A 22,146-nucleotide genomic window follows, 5' to 3' on the forward strand; every position below is an offset into this window, starting at 1 on the left:
CAGGCTTCAGGAGGGACCCTGCTGCAGAGCTGGGAGCATGCAGACTGCTGGCCCCAGACTCCAAGACCCCTGAACCATCCCAGTCCTGGGGCAGGAGGAGTTCTTGTGAAAGTGTGAATTTTAAAGACAGATGGGCTGGCGACAGAGTAACCAGGCATGGGAAAGAGAGAAAATGAGGACTGCAACCACGGGCCAGGAAAACCCAAGGCGAGCAGCACAGAAGAGTACCAGGGTGGCTCCAAGCCCACTGAGCGGGCAGCTGGCACCCAGTGCCAGTGCAGCAGTGCCCAAGCTGCCCCACCTTCAGGCAGCCTGCACCCTCCCGGAGCCTCAGGTTTCTTGTTTATAAAACAGAAACCAGGTGTACTGGAACAATGGTTTTCAGGTTTAGAAAAGTTAACAGGACACTTTCACAAGCAGCATCTATGATACATTTTGTAAGATGGGAGCTAATTTCGCAGAGCAGAAGTTGGGGGTGAGACAAGTCTCACATGGGACCCCAAGAGTGCTGCCTTGGATAAACTTTCCAAGCACTGTCTGGAAACCCTAAGCAGACTCGCTAAGGTACTCCACTAATAACATTCTGGAACTAGTGGAATACAGCGGAATTCCCAGGGCACAGGGCACTGCTGCCCAGCGGCCTCCTAGGCCGTCTTCCTGTCACATCGACAAAATGGGACAAAATCTCACCACACCCCATGCAGTTCCTGAGAGCCCAGGAGAGTGAGTTCTGCTCTGGACAGCTGCAGCCAGGGGCAGTCGGCTCAGTTTGGTACACAGTTGGTTGTTGGTGGTCAGCTCTAATTTTGTTGTTGTTTTGTGGGGTGATTTGTCCTATTCTTGTCAGAAAAATGACTGTTCTATCATGTGGTGTCACCTTGCCTTGATCCTTCTCCAGCCTGGCTGCTGAGACCCACCTCAAGCATTGCCAGCTGGTCTACCTTCCCTGACAAGAGTGTCCAAAGGGAAGAGTGGCTAGCACAGCATCCAGAGCTCAGAGACGTGAAGACAGGCCCTGCCTTCCTAGAGCCACCCCCCAGGGGACAGCCCCTCCTTCCCAGGGCAGCCCAGTCGAACAACCTCCAGGAGAGACACAGAGCCCGCACGCCCAGGAAGACTCATGGAGCAGGGCCCGCAGTCACAGTGGCCTACCCTACCTTCCATCCTTCTTGCTCCTCCTGTGTTCAACCTCTAAAGAACGCCCTCCCCTCAGTTACACTGAAACACCTGCCTGAGGCAACAGAAGACTGCTCTGGAACCCATTTCTCCCTCAGGTCTTGCCCACTGTCTAAGCAGGTACCGTCTGAGTTCACCATGCTATGCTCGACTATCCCATACAGAGAAATTCAAATAGGTTTGCCTTTGAGCAGTGGACAGTCCAGCCAAAGAAGCAAGCCAAGAATTCACTGTTTAAAATTGGGCGTCATTTCAAGAAAATCAAGTTCTATCCCAGCTGAAAGTGTTCAGCATGAGACAGGGCCATGCTGTGCAGTGCATGATGGCCGCTAACAGCACCAACTCTGGACTCAATGCCAGGCCTCAGACTTGTTATCCTCAGGCCTCAGTTTCCTTCCTGTAGACTGGAAACGATGGCAACACCTTTCTGGAAGGGCTAATGAGACACGGGGTTCAGCAAGGTCCTGGGCATTTAGCCAGAGCTCCTCCATAAGTGACGGTCGCTCTCACCACCGCCCTCACTCTAGGCAACAAGTGTCACCTGGGATTCCTCAGCAAGGGAGTGGCCTAGCAATGAGAACCCATACTGTTTACCTCCTGAAGCACCAAGAACTGGGATTAAAAAGTGAGAGCCTGTCCCTATTCTACAGGCCACTTCAGAAAGCCAATGTCAATGCCAATGACAGATAGAACCAATTAAGCCTGGCCAGAGCCTTAGGAGATCTGAGCCAAGCAGAGGCCTTAAGGGACAGATTGAAATCTGAGTCCCCTCAAGCTGACCACAGCCCCCTTAACTGTCTCCCAGCCGACCTTCCCTACCACTGGCCTGCTGGCTAGAGGACAGGGCACTGGTGTCAGAAGACGCCAGCCAGGCAGGCGGCTGGGAGGCACAGGTGGCTCTTCGGTGAGATCCCACTGCTCCAGAATACACTGCCCTCACACTCGGAACAAGGCTGGGGCTTGTTGCCGGTCAAGCTGCCTTTGCTTGCTTGGGCTGTGGCCCAGACTGTGCGGTGGCTACAGCAGGCCAGGGGACGCAAACCTGGGAGGAGCCAGGGCCAGCCCATTTGGCAAGAGCCTCCTTCTCCCCTGGGTTTCTCACTAGGGAAAGCACTTTTCACTACCTAGCAAATAAAGTCACAGGGAAAGGGTTTGAAGATTTGGTTTGGGAGTATTTTGTTGGTTTGGAAAAAATAATAAAAGGAAGTTCTAGCCAGGTGTGGTGGTACACGCCTTTTAATCCCAGCACTCAAGGCAGAGGCAGGCGGTTGAATCAGAGGGAGTCCCAAGAAGCCCAGAGAGACAGAGAGAACCAACAAGTCCAGAGAGATGCTCTCTATCTTCTGGCAGGAGCAGACAAAGTGCTTCTTGGGAGTCACTTTGGTCCCACAGGGACTGTAAACCTTCAGAGACAGAATAGGCATTAGAGTCGAGGGATCAGTGCTAGCTGTTTATGATTTGAGATCTGGGTCTGGAGTTCACTGGATTTCGAAAACATGGGTCTGTTTGTTCATTTGTTTTGTTTTGTTTCAAGACAGGGCCTCTACATAGCCCTGGCTGTCCTGGAACTATGTAGACCAGGCTGGCTTCGAACTCACAGAGATCTGCCTGCCTCTGCTTCCAAATGCTGCCTACCACAAAACCCTGAGGCAAGCTCCCCAGGTCTACATACACCCACATAACATTGCTATGCATGGCTTTCCACACTGAATGCTTAACTCCTGTTGGCCAGAGCTCACTTATTCCAAGTCTTATCTCTTGTTGGGCCTCACCTCCAACCTGGTCAAAAACTCCTTCAACTTGAGGAGATTCCCGGGGGTGGGGGCGTACTTAATTTATCTGTTTTCCTATTGTTTCTGCCTTTGCTATCTCCTCTCCAGCATGCACCGGGGTACTGATGCCACGCCTCTTGAGTGACAACCCCTTAGACAGAATGAGGGACGGACTCTTCTCACTGGGCCCTGAGTGAAGACAGGTTCTTAAATGGTACTTTGAGGGGTAGCTGAACTTGGGAACCAAGCTGCTATGTGCCATCCCATTCAGTTCTAGTTTAGTTGAATCTACTCAAACCATACCAACTGCCACTGCCCCAGGACATGTTTTCCACACATTTCTGAAATTGTAAGCTATAAAGCTATGGGTTTTGTTTGGTTTTTACTGTTGCTGTTGTTTAGCAAAAACAACAGGAAACTTTCAAAAGGACCTTTTGATCAGTGGTCCCCTCCCCCCCACTACGCCACGCGGGTGGGATAACAACTTTACAGAAGAATGAAATGGCACAAACTAGCAAGCTCTTTTGGTAGGGTATGGACACCTCATCTACTCGCTTGTTGACTCACCTCACTTGAGCTTTCATTTCTGTACAGCCCAAGAACATGGCTGGCCGTTGGCATGAATAACTTTAAGCCTAACTTTTCCAGGGAAAGCTAACTTTTCATCACCTAACTAGTATCCTGGGCGCCTTCTAGAGAGAAACTAAGGGTTTCGATTCTACATGGAACCCATGGGTCCTCTGCCTGGCAGAGCTGGGAGAAGGATGCAGAACTGTGTCTGTCAATCAAAGGGCAGTGCTGACTAGCTAGCAGGCGGCTAAGGTGGTCCTCCTCTCCTTTGCTTTGGGGGAGGGAGGTGGTATAGGGTGCACATTTCTCTCTGTGGGAGGATGGGGAAAAGGAAGATGAAATGAGCTGCCTCAGTCATGAAATGAGGTTTTTTTTTTTTTTTTAAGTATTTATGAGTGTTTCGACTACATGCATGTATTTGCACCATCTGTGCCCTGAGTTCAGAAGAGGACATCAGATCTCCTGGAACTGGAGTTACAGGTGGTTGTGAGTCACCATGTGAGTCCTGGGAATTGAAACCTGGCCCTCCACAAGAACAACAAGTGCTCGTAATCACTCAGCCAGCTCTCCAGTCCCTTCAGTGAGCTCTTAAAACCCACATTCACCCAATCAATGGGAAGCTCCCTCAGGGATGAGGCCTTCTACCCATTGGTAAAGACTCTTGTGTATTCCAACTGCTGAGCTCAGGGAAACTAAGAATGCTTATGACAAAAAGAAAGACCATTTGGGTGGGGGAGAGTCTCTGAAGTCACAGCAACAAGACAAAACAATGAGATTGTATAACACTGCTCTTGAGCCCAAGTTCTCTATCAGCAATACCTTCTCTCAGCTTTTCCTGAGAACACTGAACACCAGATAACTGGAATAATTTGCAGAATTTCACCTCAGTGCACTTCGGACCAGAGTCTATGACAGCTGCGATGTAAAGCAAGTTGATTATCGGAGTTAGAGAATCTTCCATAAGAGCTCAGGCTGTTCCTGCCCGGACGAAGGTTACTGTGTACTCATGCAGGAACCCCTGGCCTCCTCCTCCTCTAGCCTACAAGCAGCAGCTCTTGTGCATGCTGGCAGGATAGCCTTGTCAGACTGCCATGCTGCATCTGTAGACCAATATCTGGTCCTGAACACAGCGTCCGCAGGGCCAGGCATACACTTGGGGAAAACTCAGTAGTCGAGTGCTTTGTAAGCACATGCAAAGCACGGCCTAAGAAAGTTCGGTGTCATGTCTCCTGGGAAGACACGGTTTGAGACTAACATTGTTCCTCAAGCCAGATGTGAGGACCCCACAAACCAGAGCTCCCTCTCCTTCCTTTTTTGAGGGGAGGAAGGGGTTCAAGACAAGGCTTCTCTGTGTAACCCTGGCTGTCCTGGAACTCGCTCTGTAGCCCAGGCTGGCCTCAATCCACCTGCCTCTGCCTCCCCAGTGCTGGAATTAAAGGCGTCACAACCATGCCCAGCTCCTCTCTTTCTGTTGTCCTGAAGGAGAAGCTCTAAGTGTGCACCTTCTGGGAGAGCCAATCCCTCTCACCGTTACCTTGCTCCAAACTTTGCTTTAATTCCCTATCTGCAACCTCTAGAGTCACCAAGAGCAATTCCTGCTTCTTCCTTCACCCTGAATATAATTATACTTTTAAAAGGAAAAATCAGCACAGGGAATCCCCAGAGAGAGCCACTGCACTCTTGTAATGAAGCTTAATAATGAAATGTCCTGTGCTCTAATTAGTAAGAGATGCTCATTTTCTCCGTTGCACATCTCCGTGGGGTCATCTAATTTGCCTCCATGCTTCTGTCTCTCTCTTCCACCACCTTTACATGTCTAGGTTGGGATGTATTGGTACCCTCTCGGGCAGACCCCGGCAGGCAGGGCACACACCCCTTGGGGAGTAACAGTCGAGCCTTGGAGCTCCAAGCCGACCATCCCTGACATTGTCCCTCATCACATTGTGTGCACATTGGCTCTATCTCGCCTCTAAATGGAAGAAAGGGAGGGAGAAGTTGCCCTTGGAAAGACTAAGGTAATAGAAAGGTAAGAGGGGATGAGCACTGGGGGGGCACCTGCTTCTCAGTGAAAGCAATAACCCCAAACAGTGACCCAAAGCAGGAGTGGCCTCTCCCTGGTAGGCCACTTTGGGACTTGGGCCCCCTCAAAAGCCTTGGAGGTCTACCTTCTTTCCCTTCAACAGGCCTGGCAGAGTGACTGGCACTAATGCCCAAGACAATCTGAAGGGTGCCAGCAGCAGCACACAGGAGCCACTGTGTGGAGAACCCTGGCAGGATACCTTCCCAGGGCCCCCTCATCTCTGCCTTCTGGTCCCTATGAAAAGGGAAGACATGGCCCAGTTCTGAAAGCCTTATGCTTTAGAAAAAGGCCTCAGGCCCAGGACCACAACCATGGCAGCCTGGCCATGTCTGGAGGGCAGGTCCCATCCACTGATTCCCTGAGGCCCAGGTTCTCAAAGGCTTCAACCCGGCCCTCAGGCCTCCCTAGAGTGCTGTCCTCCTTACCTCATGCATGTGCACCTTCTCTCCCAGCAAGCCTCAGGGTTCACACAAGGTACAGAGCCTGCCCTCTCAGCTCCCGACAATCCCCAAAGCTTCCTACACAGTCTCTACTTCCAGGACTCAGCTGGAGGAGATAAGCATTTGTGACTTCCGGAAGTGCTCCCTGCCACTCTGCCTCTTTCCTGCCAGACCTACTGGCCCTCGCCCCTTGCTGACTGGGGCCCTCCCTGCACCCCTGCCTGCACCCCCCACTCCTGCAAACAAGATCCTGCCCTGCTTCTCTGAGGCCCACAATCTGTGCTCCTGCCAGACTTGGTCACCAGGAGGGTTTAACTCCCTTGAAGCTGGCAGCCTACAGTGTAGAACTAACTGCCCCCACCTCGAGGGGGGGTGGGGGGTGCCGGGCAAGCATGTTCTGGAGCAGCCCAAGGTACTCCTGTTTTCTGGGCACCCTGCAGTGGTCTGTGACAGACGCATAGATGGGGGACTCCTTTGCCAGCCAGAGTTGGCATCCCACCCTACCCTCAAATCTGCCACTGGCCTCTAGGGCAGAAGACCCTCCAAGAAGAAGAGGCCCTGCAAGACAAAGACCTGAGGCCCCCAGCCTGGCCTCCCAGCCCTACACAGGCCCGCATTAAAATCAACACTCCGTGAACACACAGAGCTGACAGGGCAGAGGGGAGAACACACTGGATACAAAGATCAGGCTCTCGAGAGACGCGGCCTGTCGGTCTCCCGTGTTAGCTCCAAGTGACTAAGCTCAGGGTGGAAAGTAGAGCCGCCGCCTCCCGCCGCCACAGTGGTAAGGGCTCCCACCTGGGCTCTGAGATCGCAGCCCTCATGAAAGACGCCTCTACCTGGGAAAAATGCAAGCTTTGTGTGGAGAGCGTTAATGCACGCGCCTGTGCACATTCCTCTGAGAAGCACACCACTCCCTGAACCCCTCACACTATCCCCCCCCCCCCCCCCCGAGATTGCACAGGCCTGGAACACACTGCACATGCCACCGGGTACTTCCTCAGATCCCTAGCTCTGTGAGCAGGGAAGGGGCCCGACAAGCACCCTGGCTCCATTGTGCCCTAGAAAGAGGGGACTAATTATTTGCCTATACTCTGAAGTGTCCAGGGAGAACACAGAGGCCAGTGGGGTGGAGAGGGTGGGAAATTGGGGGGTCGGGAGGGGGGGCAAGAAGGGAGAGAGAAAGCCACAGGATACATTTCAAAGTTTCTCTAGCAATTTGGAGGCGGGGCAAGAAAGCCCTGTCCTGAAGTGAAATCATACAGAGGTCAGGACTGGGTCTCCCACCCTTGTGAGAAAGTGGTGAATCAGGACGGTTTATCAAACGATCATTTTTTTCTTTTGAAACTGGGAGGCAGCAGCTTGGACAATTCTGCAGATGTGCTTGATGAGTTAGGGACAAAAATGGCCCTTCTCTGCCCCGCTCCCCTCCCTCTCTAAGGGCTCCCATCAGGGTTGCTTCTCCCTCCACTGCCTCCCGGGCCCTCCCCTCCCTTCTTCAGTGGTCAGCTGAGACCCCCACCCACTGCTTGCTTTTGTACTCTTGGCCTTTGGACATACTGACAGGGGCCTTTATGAGACCCCAATCAAGACCCCCATGTCACAGGTACCTAGTAGAGACACCAGACCTTTTCAAACAAGGGACAACAAGGAAAATCGGCTGGCCCATTGTCTCTCCTGTGCTAAGTGAGATGAAAGGGGCCCGCGGCCCCCTCCCCACAGCCCGCCTGCCAATCACCTCTAGTTATTAAGGTCACAATGTGTAAATTCTTTTGACCTGCACCTAATCAAAGATGCACCGGCCCTTTCAAATCTGAATGGGGAGGAGGGGAGAGATTCCCTCCCATAAACCCAGCAAACTCCCTCAATAAAAATCTCTCTCTGATTCCTTCTTTGCTTCCCATCTCCACCCCTCGCTTCTCTTCATCCTGCCCTCCTCACCACTAGCTTCAAATACAAATGACAAGCCCTATGGAATTACTACCCAAAGGAATCCAAAGAGGACCAGAAAGTTCGTATTCAATTCTCTTTAAAGAAAAGGTTTCCAGACATAGTTGGCCAACAAGCCCAGAACCTAGGCAGCCCTGTGGCTCCCATGCCAAATCTTTCCAAATGCCAGTGTGGTCCCTGGACTGCCTCTCTTTCTTGGATGCCAGGATAACCCTGACTCTGAGCCCCATACATGCCCCCATGTTGTCACTGAGCATCCCCAGCTTAGACCCTGACTCTTTGGACTAATGAGTGGCTTTGCAGGCTGGGAGGGAAAACGATCAACCGAGAACAGTTACTGGCAATGTACACTGCATTAGTGAACTGCACTGTTTGAGCGCACTGAGAAGCTGACTCTGAAAGTGGGGTTGCTCCCCTGCACCCACGCATTTCAGACCAAAGCATGTTTGTCTCAAGATCTCTTGTCTGGGATGGGTTGACCTCACTAACTCTGTGACAGGGAAGAAAGTCAGCAGCAAAACAAAACAAGAGTAGAAACATTTCCAAAGAGGTGACTATTGTTTATCTTATGACATAAAAATGCCTGCAGTGGGGCTGGAGAGATGGCTTAGAGGTTAAGAGCACCGACTGCTCTTCCAGAGGTCCTGAGTTCAATTCCCAGCACCCACATGGTGGCTCACAACCATCTGTAATGAGATCTGGTGCCCTCTTCTGTGTACATAATAAATAAATAAATCTTAAAAAAAAAAAAATGCCTGCAGCGGGAATAAAAGTTCAGCTCCTCCAGCTCACCCATGGAGTGAACGCCCAGTAGAAAACGCTGACTGCCTCAAAGGGGCTTCTCCACTCGTTTCCGCTGGATGTTTGAGCGCCGATTCCATGATGTTACCGTTCTGCTCTTAGCTGTTCTTTCACTTGAAAGCCTCACCCAGGGAGCTCTGCTCCACCCAGCTGGCAGGAGTGCCAGCTGCCTCAATGGGGCTTCCCCAGTCGGCTTCTTCCAGATGTCTGACGGGATGAGACTTTGCTATCTGTCTGCTGCTTCTCTCTACCTATTTACAGCACATATACACACATGGACTGTGCAGAAAGCACTCCTCAGGAGGGAAAAAAAGAGAGCCACAGGGTAGACAGCAGAGATGAGAACAGAAGCCAATGGGACTTGAGAACAAACTTTCTACAATTAGAAAAGAAAATGCAGCTGGGCAGTGGTGCACACCTTTGATCCCAGCACTTGGGAGACAGAGGCAGGAGAATCTCTGTGAGTTTGAGGTCAGCCTGGGCTATACCAAAACAAAACAAAACAGAGAGAAAGAGAGAGGTGGGGGGGGCACTGAAATCGATGACATATGAAAAGAAAACGTGTGAAGCCCCCCCGGCAGCCATAGGAAGGCCCTGCACTCCTCCATCACGGTGTCTGCTGCAAAGCAAGACAGCTGGTTTATGAAGGCTGCACAGAAGAATGGTCCTCTCCCTCCACCCGCCTGCTCTGCTCTGCTCTTCCCCAGCTCTTAGCTCTCCTCTCCCACTTTGTGTCCCTTTGATGGTCCTTGTCTTGCTGTCTTTATCTCTTCTGCTTTGGTGCAAGTCCATTACCTTATGTCTACTGTTTTCCGTAAGCTGAGGCCTTCCATTTCAAGCGCAGATCTGAGCCCCAAGCTACCATTCCTGGCTATTTCTAGCCATTACCACCTGGCTGTCTTGGAAACCAGAACTGGGTCTGCTCAGATCAGAGCCCTATCCATCCTCAGGCTCACAGAGGTCTTCGCTAGCCTCTGCCCCTTCACTCTTTCTGCAGTCAGACTGAACTCAGGGCTGTATGTTACCAATAAAACCTCACTGCTAGCCACACATCTTAGTCTCTCCACACCACAGTTTCAATCTGCTCAAAAACTGTCTAGAGTTCCTAATTTTCCTCAGGCTAAGGTCAAACCAGCTCTTCAATTCACCCCCAAACTTGGCCCTCAACTTTCCCTCTGGGGAGCCAAATTTGTTCAGCTTGAACCCCAAACCTACTTTGCGCTTCTTCCTCCCCTTCTAGTCTTTGCCCATACCAGTGCCCTTGCCTGAAGTGCCCTTCTGCAGTGTAAACAGGGCACCAGATTAGTCCCACATCATCCATGAAGCAACTTTAACAGCTGACTACTCCCCTCCAATTTCTTGCAGATTACTCCAACTGTGGTAACATTCACATTGTGTATATACAGGCCACATAACTGTGGAGTAGACACATTGTCCCCTCAGCTCTGCTATAAAGTCTGGAAGGCTCTTAGGCTTCATACACTCCATGTGACATGTGACCTCCAGCAAAGCAACATTCAGTACTTTTACAACTACTTCTCAGAGAGTCACATGACAGAGAAAAATGTTCTGGAGTTTATACTTTTTCCTTGTTTTTTAAATTTATTTATTTATTATTATTTTTTCCCCTGGTGCTGAGGACTGAGCCCAGGGCCTTGTGCTTGCTAGGCAAGTGCTCTACCACTGAGCTAAATCCCCAACCCCTGTACTTTTTCCTTTTTTAAATTCAATATTTTTACTTTTTTTTTCCTACATAAAAAGTCCCAAGTGGAGGGTGAGGAACTAACTCACTGTGTAAAGTGTTTGCTGGTCAAGCATGAGGCCCTGTGTTCAGATCCCCAGCACCCACGTAAAACCCAGGCACTGTGACACATATGTAACCCCAACACTGGGAGGGTGGAGAGAGGGAGGTCCCAAGGGCTGCTCCTCAAGACATGGAGCTCTAGTTTTTCAATAAGGTGAAAAGCAATAAAGGAAGATCCCCAGTATTGACTCCTGACCTTTACCCGTGCATGCGCACGCGCACGCGCACACACACACACACACACACACACACACACACACACACACACGTCCCAAGAACAAAGAAAGTGTCTTTGGGAGGTGATGAAAATGATCTGAAACTGAACTATGATGCACAACTCTAAAAATGTGTTAAAAACCAGGGAACTGTACATTTAATGTGGGTAAATTTAGCCAGGTACAATGGCACACCTTTAATCCCAGCTCTTAGGAGGCAGAGGCTGGAGGATCTCTGTGAGTTTGAGCCAGCCTGGTCTACATAGCTAGTTCCAGGATAGCCAAGACTAAATAGAAAGACCCTGACTCATTTAAAGAAACTACCATATTATTTTGTGGCATGTTTTAATTCTACAATCTGTTTTGATATGTTTAGGGGGCAACAAATTTATATATATGAGTAGCTCATAAATATATATATCATATGAATATATCATGTGAATATATATATGTATATATATGTATATATATATCATCCTTTTAAAGGCTTCATAGTATTCAACTGAGTGAACGTACTACAACATATTTAACCAAAAGCCTATCAATGGGTAAGTTGTACTCCTTATATAAGTCTTTTTACATCTATCTTGTGTACTTGTCTACTTACTACCTTAGGATAAAGTCCCAGAACTACAATTTGTAGCAAAAGGTTTTTAACTTTTTGATACTTGCTGCCAACCTAATACAATTTTATAATTTGAAAATTCTGACTTTTCTTCTCATTATTCTTGGACACACACACACCCGTCCCCGGCCCCCCGCCCCCCCCCCCCGCCCCCACTTAAACAGAAGAATTTTTCTGACATAGACTTCTACAAGTAGAAGAATCCTTTGGATAATCTATGTGTTTCCCTATTATTATTATTATTATTATTATTATTATTATTATTATTAAATTCCCAACTGTAGCTTACTCTGGGCACTACAAAGCATTAAATAAGCAGGAAAAGGAGAGAATATTTCTGATGCATTAACTCCTAAGTCCTTCCCACTTTGCCAAATGTTACAGCTGACCTTCCTCTAGGGACGCCATCACTGTTTTCCTTCTATTCAGATGGAGGAAGGAGAACAGGCTAGACCAAGACAGCTAACACTGCAGCTGCACTAGGACAGCAGGAGGGTGGCAGGAAGGAGAGAAGCCTCTGGTGATGGCAGAACCCTGGTGGGACAGATGGCTGGGGGCGGGGCTGTAAAGGGCTTGCTACATGTACCAGCTGACCTGAGTTCAGTCCTGGGACCCATACTGAAAAGTCAGATGTGGGGGCCAGAGAAACTGCTCAGCAGATAAGAGCACTGGCTGCTCTTCCAGAGAACCTGGGTTCAATTCCCAGCCCCACATGGCAGCTCACACTGTAACTCTAGACCCATGGGAGCCAACACCCTCACTCAGAGACACATACAAGTAAAACACCAATGCACATAAAAAAATAATAAAAATAAGTAAATCATTAAAGAAAAAGAAAGGAAAGAAGGAAGGAAGGAAGGAAGGAAGGAAGGAAGGAAGGAAGGAAGGAAGGAAGGAAGGAAGGGGAAATCAGATGTGGTGGTGCATCTGTAATCCCAGCATTTCTATAGCAATGGTAAGATGGAAGGCAGAGTAGACAGAATACTCTCCTAGGTCAACTAAGCTCAAGTAAGCCACACAAAGCACAAACAAGACAGAGTATGTTTCAACAAGGTGGAAGTTGTCCTGTGACCTTGTACTGCATGGCGCGCGCGCGCGCGCGCGCGCGCGCGCGCACACACACACACACACACACACACACACACACACGCGCGCGCGCGCACGCACGCGCGCGCAAGGGAGGTAAGTTTCTGGCATAATATAACAGGTCTGAGTGAAAAGACTATACCACCAATGGACAATTAAATCTGCAGCAGCCTATTAGGGGACTATACTCTGAGCGCCCAGAGTTTTGACTTGGCACTAAAGGCCTTACTCAAAGGCAAGACTTGAGCTAACTTCTCCTTTGAAATTCCTTGCTCAAAAGAGGTATGTCTATTGTTCAATGGTGGATCATTTGCTTAGCATATGTAAGGTCCTGTGTTGGATCTCTAACATAAAAAAAAAAACAAAAAACCATAATCTCAAAATCCCTTAACTGAACCAGGAATGGTGGCTGTGGTGGTTTGAATGAAAATGGCCCCATAAGCTCATAAGGAGTGACACTATTTGACATGTGGCCTTGTTGGAGTGGGTGTGGCCTTGTTGGAGTAGGTGTGGCCTTGTTGGAGTGGGTGTGGCCTTGCTGGAGTAGGTGTGGCCTTTGTTGGAGTGGGTGTGGCCTTGTTGGAGTAGGTGTGGCCTTATTGGAGTGGGTGTGGCCTTGCTGGAGTGGGTGTGGCCTTGGAGTGGGTGTGGCCTTGTTGGAGTGGGTGTGGTCTTGTTGGAGGAAGTGTCACTGGGCTTTGAGGTTTTAAATGCTCAAGCCAGGCCCAGTATCACTCTCTCTTCCTGCTGCCTGCCCAACCAGATGTAGAACTTTCAGCTCTGTCTCCAATACCACATCTGCCTGTGTACCACCATGCTTCCCATCATGATGATAATGGACTAGATTTCCCTTGATCATGGTATCTCTTCATAGCAATAGAAACCCTAACTAAAATGGTAGGACATGACTGTAATCCCAGCACTTGGGAGGCAGAGATAGAAGAATCAAGAGTTCAAGGTCATCCTCAGCTACACAGCAAGTTTGAGGACAGCCTGGGCTACATGAGACCCTGCCCCCCCCCAAAAAAAATCCTTTGTTTTGAATTTGATATATAGGTCCGTGGTAAGGCACTGGTCTAGCATGTATTACACCCGAGTTTCATCTTTAGCACTACAAAAAAAAAAATGGTTTTTCTGTCATTGTTCTTCATTTTTTGCTTTTTGGTTTTTCAAGACAGGGTTTCTCTGTGTAGCTTTGGTTGTCCTGGAATTTGCTCTATAGACCAGGCTGGCCTCAAACTCACAGAGATCCGCCTGCCTCTGCCTTTCGAGTGCTGGGATTAAAGGAGTGAGCCACCACCGCCTGGCCATAAAATTCTTAATCTATAAAGAAGGAAGGAAGAGACACTTGTGGTAGCAACAGGTGGGAGAGGTACATATATCACCTGTGGTGGTCCAAGGCAGCAAGGGCCACAGCTTAGCCTGTCCTTCAACTACTTTACTACAGATTTATACGTGTAAATGCAGTATTGTCAGTTAGTGAGTACATTACTTCTCCCTCAGTGCTTCTCCCAGCCTTCATGTTTCTTGCCTGGCTTATCAACTAGGAAAAAAGCCAATGTAAAGCTTCTGGCCTGCCTTCCTATTGTGTAACAGGTGATGGCTACCAGTGTCTACCCTGACCTCCCGCATCAGCAAAGCATCCACAGACTGCACAGACCAATGTCACTAGCCTGGAGCCGAGCTCCGTGGAGGGGCAGAAGCGAGGACAGTGAGAGGGAGAAGACCTCCCGGCATGGCCACACTCGGGTTATCAAGCCCGCTCACTGATGCTAGGAGGACCGTAGAAACACCAGGACGAGCCCTGGCTTTAACACCTTCTCAAAGTAGACAAGCCTCTAGAACACAAGCTGTCCAGCCTCAGCTGGAAGCTCCAGTTCCCAGGGCCTGTGTGCATGCTTCATAAAGCATACTGAGTACAGACAGTGCCACTGTTTTCCTCCATCCCATGGCCATGTTCCAGAAGCTGGATCATGACTTTACACAGTAAAGAACAGAGGAAGCAAGACAAGCTAAATGGAGCCAGAGACAAGTCTGAATAAGAGAACAGAGAAAAGGAAAGAATGGCAGAAAATTATGGTTTTTTTTTTTTTTTTTTTGGTTTTTTTTTTTTTTTTTTTTGGTTTTTTTTCGAGACAGGGTTTCTCTGTGTAGCTTTGCGCCTTTCCTGGAGCTCACTTGGTAGCCCAGGCTGGCCTCGAACTCACAAAGATCCGCCTGCCTCTGCCTCCCGAGTGCTGGGATTAAAGGCGTGCGCCACCACGCCCGGCGAAAATTATGGTTTTAAGTGAATTGTGTATGTGTGTGTTCTTGAGTGGGGTGATGTTAGTGTATATATAAAACCTTGAGGGGTCATTCTTCAGTTACTATCCACCTTGTTTTTTGAGATAATTTTTCTCAATAGCCTAGAACTCTCCAAGTGGGCCAGGCTAGCTAGCCAGTTAAGAGTTAGCCCAGGTTGACTCCTCAGTGCTGGTGTCACAAGAATGCGCTACCACACCCAACTCCCCCACCCTTTCCTCTAACATGGGTTCTGGATATCAAACTCAGGTCCAAAACAACTGAGCTATGTCCTCAGCCTTGTGGGGTTTTTAAATCATTTTTATCATCGGGAGGAGGGGGGCATGATGTGCCCTGTGTGACACAGCATGCACATGAGGGGCAGAGGACAACTTGTAGGAGTCAGTTGTCTCCTCTGTGGGTTCTAGGGACTGGCCTCAGGCCACCAGGCTTGAGGGCAAGCACCTTTACCCAAGTCACCTTGCTGGTCCCACCCCTGTGATTTTTAATTCTTTCCTCTCACCCCTGTAGACTCTCTCCTACAAAGTAAGACACTGCCGACCATTCTGCATGTTAGCACACCCCAACTGGCACCCTGTGTCTCTTCCCTAGACTTCTTGGTGCTCATTCATGTTTTCTATTTGAACTGAAAACGATGAAAAAGGAAATCTGCAGAAAGCAATTTCCTGGGCCAGCAGCTCCTGGCCTTGACCTCCCTTGGCTTCCATTCCTGCCGCCCCTATCGGCGCCTCAGGTGGGCCTTCACTGAGTCTCTCTGGCAGTGTGTCACAAACCAGGTTACACATCAGAACCTGTGACAACATCCTGGCTGGAAAGAGAAGCAAGAGCAAGCTTAGAAAAGAGGCAAGGGTGGGCCAGTGAGACGTTCGGTGGGCACAAGGGCTTGCCACCAAGCCTGATCACCTGAATGCCATCCCAGGACCCATATGGTAGTAGGAGAGGACCAGTTTCCACAAGGTGTCCTATGCCCCTACACATGCACCACATACAAATGAACTGATTAACTAATTAACTAATTCATTAAAAGGAAAAGAAAAGAGGCAAGAATGTTGGGTACCCTGCTTTAACAGGGCACTCCAGAGACAGACAGACTGCACCCGCAGCAACAGGAATGCTTTTTGGTTTTGTTTTTTGAGACAGTGTTTTTCTGTGTAGCCCTGACTGTTTTGGAACTCAGAGATCCACCTGCTTCTGCCTCCTGAGTGCTGGGATTAAAGGCATGCACCACCATTGCCCTCAGACATGCATTTCTTACATGAGAAGCCCCCTCTTCCCAAAAGCTCATAATCTGAAATTTCTTGATAGAAATTTCTAGTAGTTCAAGAAAGCACTAGAGAGGCACAAGGTTAGCTGATATCCAATCTATTTGCAGAATAGGTCTGAAGGAAGAGTCAATTAATTGATTGGTTTTGCTGGAGCACAAATACATTCTTTTTTGTCATTTTGCACAGAAGTTCTAGTCAGCACAGAAAAACTGAGAATCAATACAAACGTCTCTACTTCACAGCCTCTTTACATGCAGCTAGCTCCCAGCACCATCTTGGTGCTGGTAAACCATGGATACCTGTTCTCCTTCATGGTATGAGAAGAATGTTCCAGGTCTTGGGCCTCAAACCACAACTGCCAAATATAACAACACTATCATGAAACCCTGAGATTCACAGACACAGGGAAACGACTGTGGCAGCAGAATTCCTGTTCTTGGACCCTAAGCCCCTGATCAAGCAGAGCATATCTGTCTGTTCTGAACTTAAAAAAGGGAAGACAGACAACTAGCTCCAGCCAGCAAGGGGGCCCAGGGACTAGCACTCAGCGATGGGAAAAGCAGTGGTGAAGGTGGTGGTGAGCAGAGGCCTTAAAAAGGAATGGAAAATGAAACGGAGCACAAAGAACCTCCGGTTTCTAAAGTGAAATATTAAAATCTTCCTGAATGGCCTGAGCGCCACTGTCATGCAGAAGGATGGGGTGATCCCTCCACCCCATCACAGCCCTCCCCAAACACACTGTGCTCCTGATCCAGTCACAGCCCCATTATTGCCCTTTCACTCACCTCCAGTCCCACCCCACTTAAAGCTTCTTTGGCTCAAGAGACTAAAAGCACACATCTTTCGTGAAGATCCCTATTTGACTGATCTGAGCATCACTGCTAACAGGTGGAGAAATCTTCTTAAATATATGAGCAGTATCATGACAAGGCCACTGGAACGGATCAGTGCCATAAGTCAGGCAGGGCTAGAAGCTTCCGCTCCACCATCAGGCTCCCCTTTAGCCTTGAGAGATCAAACCCCAAGCCGAAGCAAGCTACAGAGATCAATTCTGTCTCTAAGCCAAAGGTCTTCACAGTGAGGGACCAAAGCTGCTCTGCCCCAGCCTCTGCTGGCCGAGTCCCAGATTAATCACCGCCAGGCAGGGGCTGAGCACCAGCCTGCAATCCGAGCCTGGGCAACACCTGCAGAGGGGTCTTCCCAGCACCTCCCTCCCTCTCTTCGGGCAGGACCTCAGGGCATGAGGGTGTCCACCTGTTGGCAAGGCTACCTGGGACAGGAATAGGTGACATTCAGCTACCTTCCACCTGACAGGTAAGTCATGGTGCACTGAGTAGCTGAGTGAGGTAAGGAAGAAATATGTAGAGACTCACACAGTAAAGTCAATGCCCCAAGAGAAAGAAAACCACAGCTTCTCAACAGGAAGTCCAGTGTCTCTCTCATTCTGTGAGGGATGGTGCCTTCGTACGTGTGGCATACACTCCTGCTGTCTACAGAGGAGAGGAGACTGACGGGCAGGGATGTCTTCAACACTCTTCTGTGGCCAGGTATCCTGGTGAAAGGGAGCCTCAATGCAAACGCACTCCTTAAAGTCGAGAAGCACTTGCCCTGAGTATCAAGATCTGGACAACAGTTTCCTCAATGACCTTGGGAAGCTTTCTCCAGCACAGATGTACGGAGAACTGGTGATGAGTGTGGCGGGCACACCCCTGCCTGTCTATGTGGGCAGGTGCTTTTTAGGATCAAAAGACCCTACCACATTATACTCTTTTTTGCAGATGGTAACCCCTGAGTACAAGTATCGCGATGCTAAAAAGGGGTAAAGGAGGAAAAAGATAAGCATGGAGAGTCACATCTTTAGAAAGACTGCTTCCAGGCCCAAAGAGAAGGGTCCTTCCACCTGCCCATGGCGCAAGGGAACAAAGTGTGGCAGAGGCTGGACTCAGACTAAAGTATGTACCTTCAAGGGCAAAGAAAAGTACAGGTCAGAGAAGAGGAGCTGGAGCCACGAGCACCTTCATCTGAGGAATAACGCCCCAGCCTGACTGTCACAGCTTGTACCGCCACAGCTTCATCCCCAAGAACTAACTCCCTTTGAACCTCCGGCCACAAGCCAGAGTTAGGAGGGAGCAACGGCTACAATTACGCACTCGATTGGGGAGGGGGTGGGTGCTGCATGTGACAGGCCATGAAAGGTCCCAGCCTATAAAACAGCCTGGAAAACAAACCCTTAATTTAAATGTTAATGAAAGTGCTGTGGCGACATCAGAGGCTTCCTGGCTACTCAGAGAACAGCTACCCCAGTCTCAGAATTTATGGCCCCCTTTACCCTCCCACCCTCCCTCTCTCACCCACTGAAGTTTAAAGAGGAAAAGGAAAGGGGGGGGCAAGAAAAGAAAAAAAACACCCTAATTTTGACATTAACACCATGCTTCCACCTTGGGATGTGACTGCTAAATTATCTGTCAGTAGAACACGATCAAAGGAAGATAAACACAGGCACACTGCACACGGCAGCAGGGCAGGGAAAAGGTGGCCAGGTGGGGACTTCAGACGGCAGGTGGGACAGAGGAGGGGGGGACACTGGCCGCTTCTTCACGGCTCTCTCTTCACCTTTTAACTGACACATCAGAGCTGCATACATCTATAGGGACAGTATAGTAATTTGATATGTTTATACTAGTGTGGTGATCAAGCCTGATCATTTCTATATGTTAGAAACCTTCTGATGCCAAAGCAGAGTGGCCCACACCTCAATCCCAGCAGGGGAGGCAGCAGAGCTCTGTGAGTCTGAAGCCAGTCTGGTCTACATAGGGAGTTCCGAGACAGCCTGTGTACACTGTGAGACCCTATTCCAAAAAGAGTAAAGAAAACTTCTGACTCTTCTAGTTATTTTGAGATGAATCATAAACGATTGTAGACTAAGGCCACTTCCCTGTAACAACAGTAACACCAGAAACAGGTCCTCTTACCCATTCGTTTCCCTTAGGTCCTCTTAGCCTCTGTCTGAGAACTAACCACACTGCCCTCCCTACCCATCTGACCCTCCCATCCAGTTCATGCTGTTTCCTCTAGTGACAATAAGATCAGAGCTTTTGTTTGTTCGTTTAGTTTTTGTGGGACAGGGCCTCACTGGAACTCACTATGCAGACCAGGCTGACCTTAAACTCTTAGGAGATCTGCCTGCCTCTGCACCTAGATAACAGCAATTCTTAAGCAGTACTGGGAAAAAGAACGAAAGGACGGGAGTAAGAGAAGGAGAAGGAGCTGATATTGGAGAGAAAAGGAAGGTATCAGAGACAGAGAAAGAATACCAGGGGCTGGAGAAATGGCTCAGCACATAGGAAGAGCACCTATTACTCTTCCAGAGGACCAGAGTTTGAGTCCCCAGCACCCATGTCAGGTGCTCACTACTATCTGGGATCCAGTATCTCTGACCTTCACAGGTACCCACTACATATGGCGCTCTCTCTCTCTCTCTCTCTCTCTCTCTCTCTCTCTCACACACACACACACACACACACACACACACACACACACACCTGATTAAAAATAAAAATAAACTGGGCAGTGGTGGTGCACGCCTTTAATCCAAGCACTTGGGAGGCAGAGGCAGGTGGATCTCTGTGAGTTCGAGGCCAGCCTGGTCTACAGAGCGAGTCCCAGGACAGGCTCCAAATCTACACAGAGAAACCCTGTCTTGGAAAAACAAATAAACAAAAAAAAAATTATAAATAAATAAATAAATAAAAATCTAAAAGAAAAAAAATATCAACACTGAGGCTGGGGAATGGAAATGGATCTCTGCTAGCAGGAACACAGATTCAATACATCAACTCCATACACACATTATCTAACCTTCTGTAGTGTTTTATTTAAGTCAATTTTTTTAAAGTCAGTTCTTGACAAGTGAGCCAAGCACACTTGCCAGGCAAGAAGCTGCTCCAAAAAGGGGTCTGATCCAGCCAGGCAGGGAGGGTGCTGGTTTCAGACCAGCAGCTCAGCAGCACGTGAGCCTTGCTTGGGTGCCATCTAGCCCTGCCTGACTAGTGGCTGAAATCCAGAGTCTTGAGGAACTGAAACCAACCCCAGTACTTGGTCCTTGCTACTAGGACTATGACCTCCCACGAGGCTTGAATTTGCATAAGCAGTCAACACCAAGATGGAGGGCACAGAGCTAAGATTGATCAGGAGTGACCCAATGCAATATCCCCACCACACACATCACTGATGCCTGACAATGTCGGCACATTTCAAGCTGAATCAGTGGGCCGCTGATTCAGTCAGTATGACTCAGGTTTCTATCTTTCTCCAGGTGTGTGAAGGCCCTTCCAGCCACACCAGCCCCTCAGTGTCTTTGAGTAAACTCGGACTCTCATCTTCAAGGGCCACTCCTTCCTGTGTCTGGCTGTCTCACAAAGCAGGACAAGAAGACACTCTTGCCTAGCTCAGGAGACCTTCTTTGCTCAGGCCCCGAAGGAGGCTTCTCCTCAGCTCTAGGATGGGAGAAGGAAGAAGGAGAGAAGGGTCCTCAAGCCACCATGGTCCACTGAGGCAGCAGGAGGAGTTAGGAGGTGAAGCACCACAGTCCTTGTCCCCCTCTCTCCAGCTTGTCAAGGCTGGAGACCCCCTTCACATACAGCGGCTCATCGGCAACCAGAGGAGAACTAGAGACAAACTCCTCGTATCTGACTCTTTCTTCTTCCCTCACAGCACGGGGTGAGTCATGATGCCCAGGACCAGAAAACAGCAGCAGCAGCAGCAGCCGCCCAGCGAAGACAAGCAGTGGAAGCCACACTGAAGCCGCCCTTTTCCAGCCCTCCAACTGTCAGAGCGCACTCACATGCAATTACCCTCCAGTACAGAAAGATGTACTTCAGCAGGATTGGATGGCGTCTACCCCACACAGCACACAGGCAAGCCTGTAGGGCTGGAACAAACACCCTGCTCTTCTCCTACCCTCACCCACTCCAAACAGTGCCTGCCCGGCGCTGGCTTTCCTTCCAGGCCCACCCTCACCTCACCTCCGGGAGAAATGAAGCAAGAAGGAGCAGCTTCGCCATCACAACCCCCAGAGGCCACAACTAACTTTACAAATTTGAATCGGTACATTTCATGCAGACTTGGACTAATCCCCCCCAAAACAAACAGGCCACCACAGCACACAAAATTACACTGTATATTTAATAACACAGCGAAGTCAAGTCTCTACACCTATACCGCTCATCTGTTTCCCTGATGACAGAGCAGGAGAGAGGGGATTAAAGCGCAAGCGTGTGGGGAAGCCTTCCTGACCACACTCGCCCACAAGGCAGCAGAGGTACTCACAGAGAGGCAAGGGCTCTGCTGAGGACAGTTTTTGTTTTGTTTTGTTTTTCCCCTTCCAGGGAAATGGATATGGTGTCTGCAGAGAAAGGGAGAGATACATATTTATCTCCCTTCTCCTTCCAGGCAAACGTAGATTCATTTCAACACAGGCCCCAACTGCAGGGTTGAGGGGTCCAGAAAACCAAAGACCTATGTGTATGTGTGCTCCCAGAATGGCAGAACATTTCCCTGAGGAAGCCCAAGCCTCTCACATGTGGCCTTCCCTACTATGCCCTATATCAACTCTGGACACCAGGAGTATTTCTGGGTTCCCACGGAGGCTTTCAAGGGGCCTGGGCCTGGAGTTATAGATGGTGATGAGCTGCCACGGGGTGCCGGGATTGGACCTGAGTCCTCTGGAAGAGCAGCCAGTGCTCTTAACCACTAGACTATCCCTCCAACCCACTTTTAATGGGGAATGAAGTCTTACAAATAGTTTTGTAGGTCTAGATGTAGTGGTGCACGCCTTTAATCCCAGCACTTGAGAGAGAGAGAGAGAGAAGCAAGTGGGTCTCTGTGAGTTTGAAGCCAGCCAGAACTACATAGTAAGACCCTATCTTGAAAACACCAAAAATAAAAATTTTAAAAAAAAGTTTTGTATCGTTCTTGAGTATTTACTAACTTCATTCAGATAGAAATAACTCTAAGTAGCAATAAAATATATTAATCTGTATTAACTCATAGAAAAACATTC

At 49.2% G+C, this 22,146-nt stretch overlaps 1 protein-coding gene across 4 annotated transcripts in view; it reads right to left on the minus strand.

The window, feature by feature from the left end:
• Positions 1 to 22,146, minus strand: part of Fbxw4 (F-box and WD repeat domain containing 4) — an 86,968-nt gene that overhangs the window by 32,055 nt on the left and 32,767 nt on the right. The window contains exon 6 of one of the 4 annotated variants that reach the window (XM_076563186.1): positions 19,872 to 21,489. The exons of the other annotated variants lie outside the window; for them this stretch is intronic. Coding sequence (XP_076419301.1) covers positions 21,309 to 21,489 — 181 coding nt within the window. The 3' untranslated portion in view covers positions 19,872 to 21,308. Of the gene's footprint in view, positions 1 to 19,871; positions 21,490 to 22,146 lie in introns of those variants that run through there. 4 annotated transcript variants of the gene reach the window in all.

Source organism: Peromyscus maniculatus, chromosome 1 (assembly GCF_049852395.1).
Source record: "Peromyscus maniculatus bairdii isolate BWxNUB_F1_BW_parent chromosome 1, HU_Pman_BW_mat_3.1, whole genome shotgun sequence".
Classification (NCBI taxonomy): Eukaryota; Metazoa; Chordata; class Mammalia; order Rodentia; family Cricetidae; genus Peromyscus; species Peromyscus maniculatus.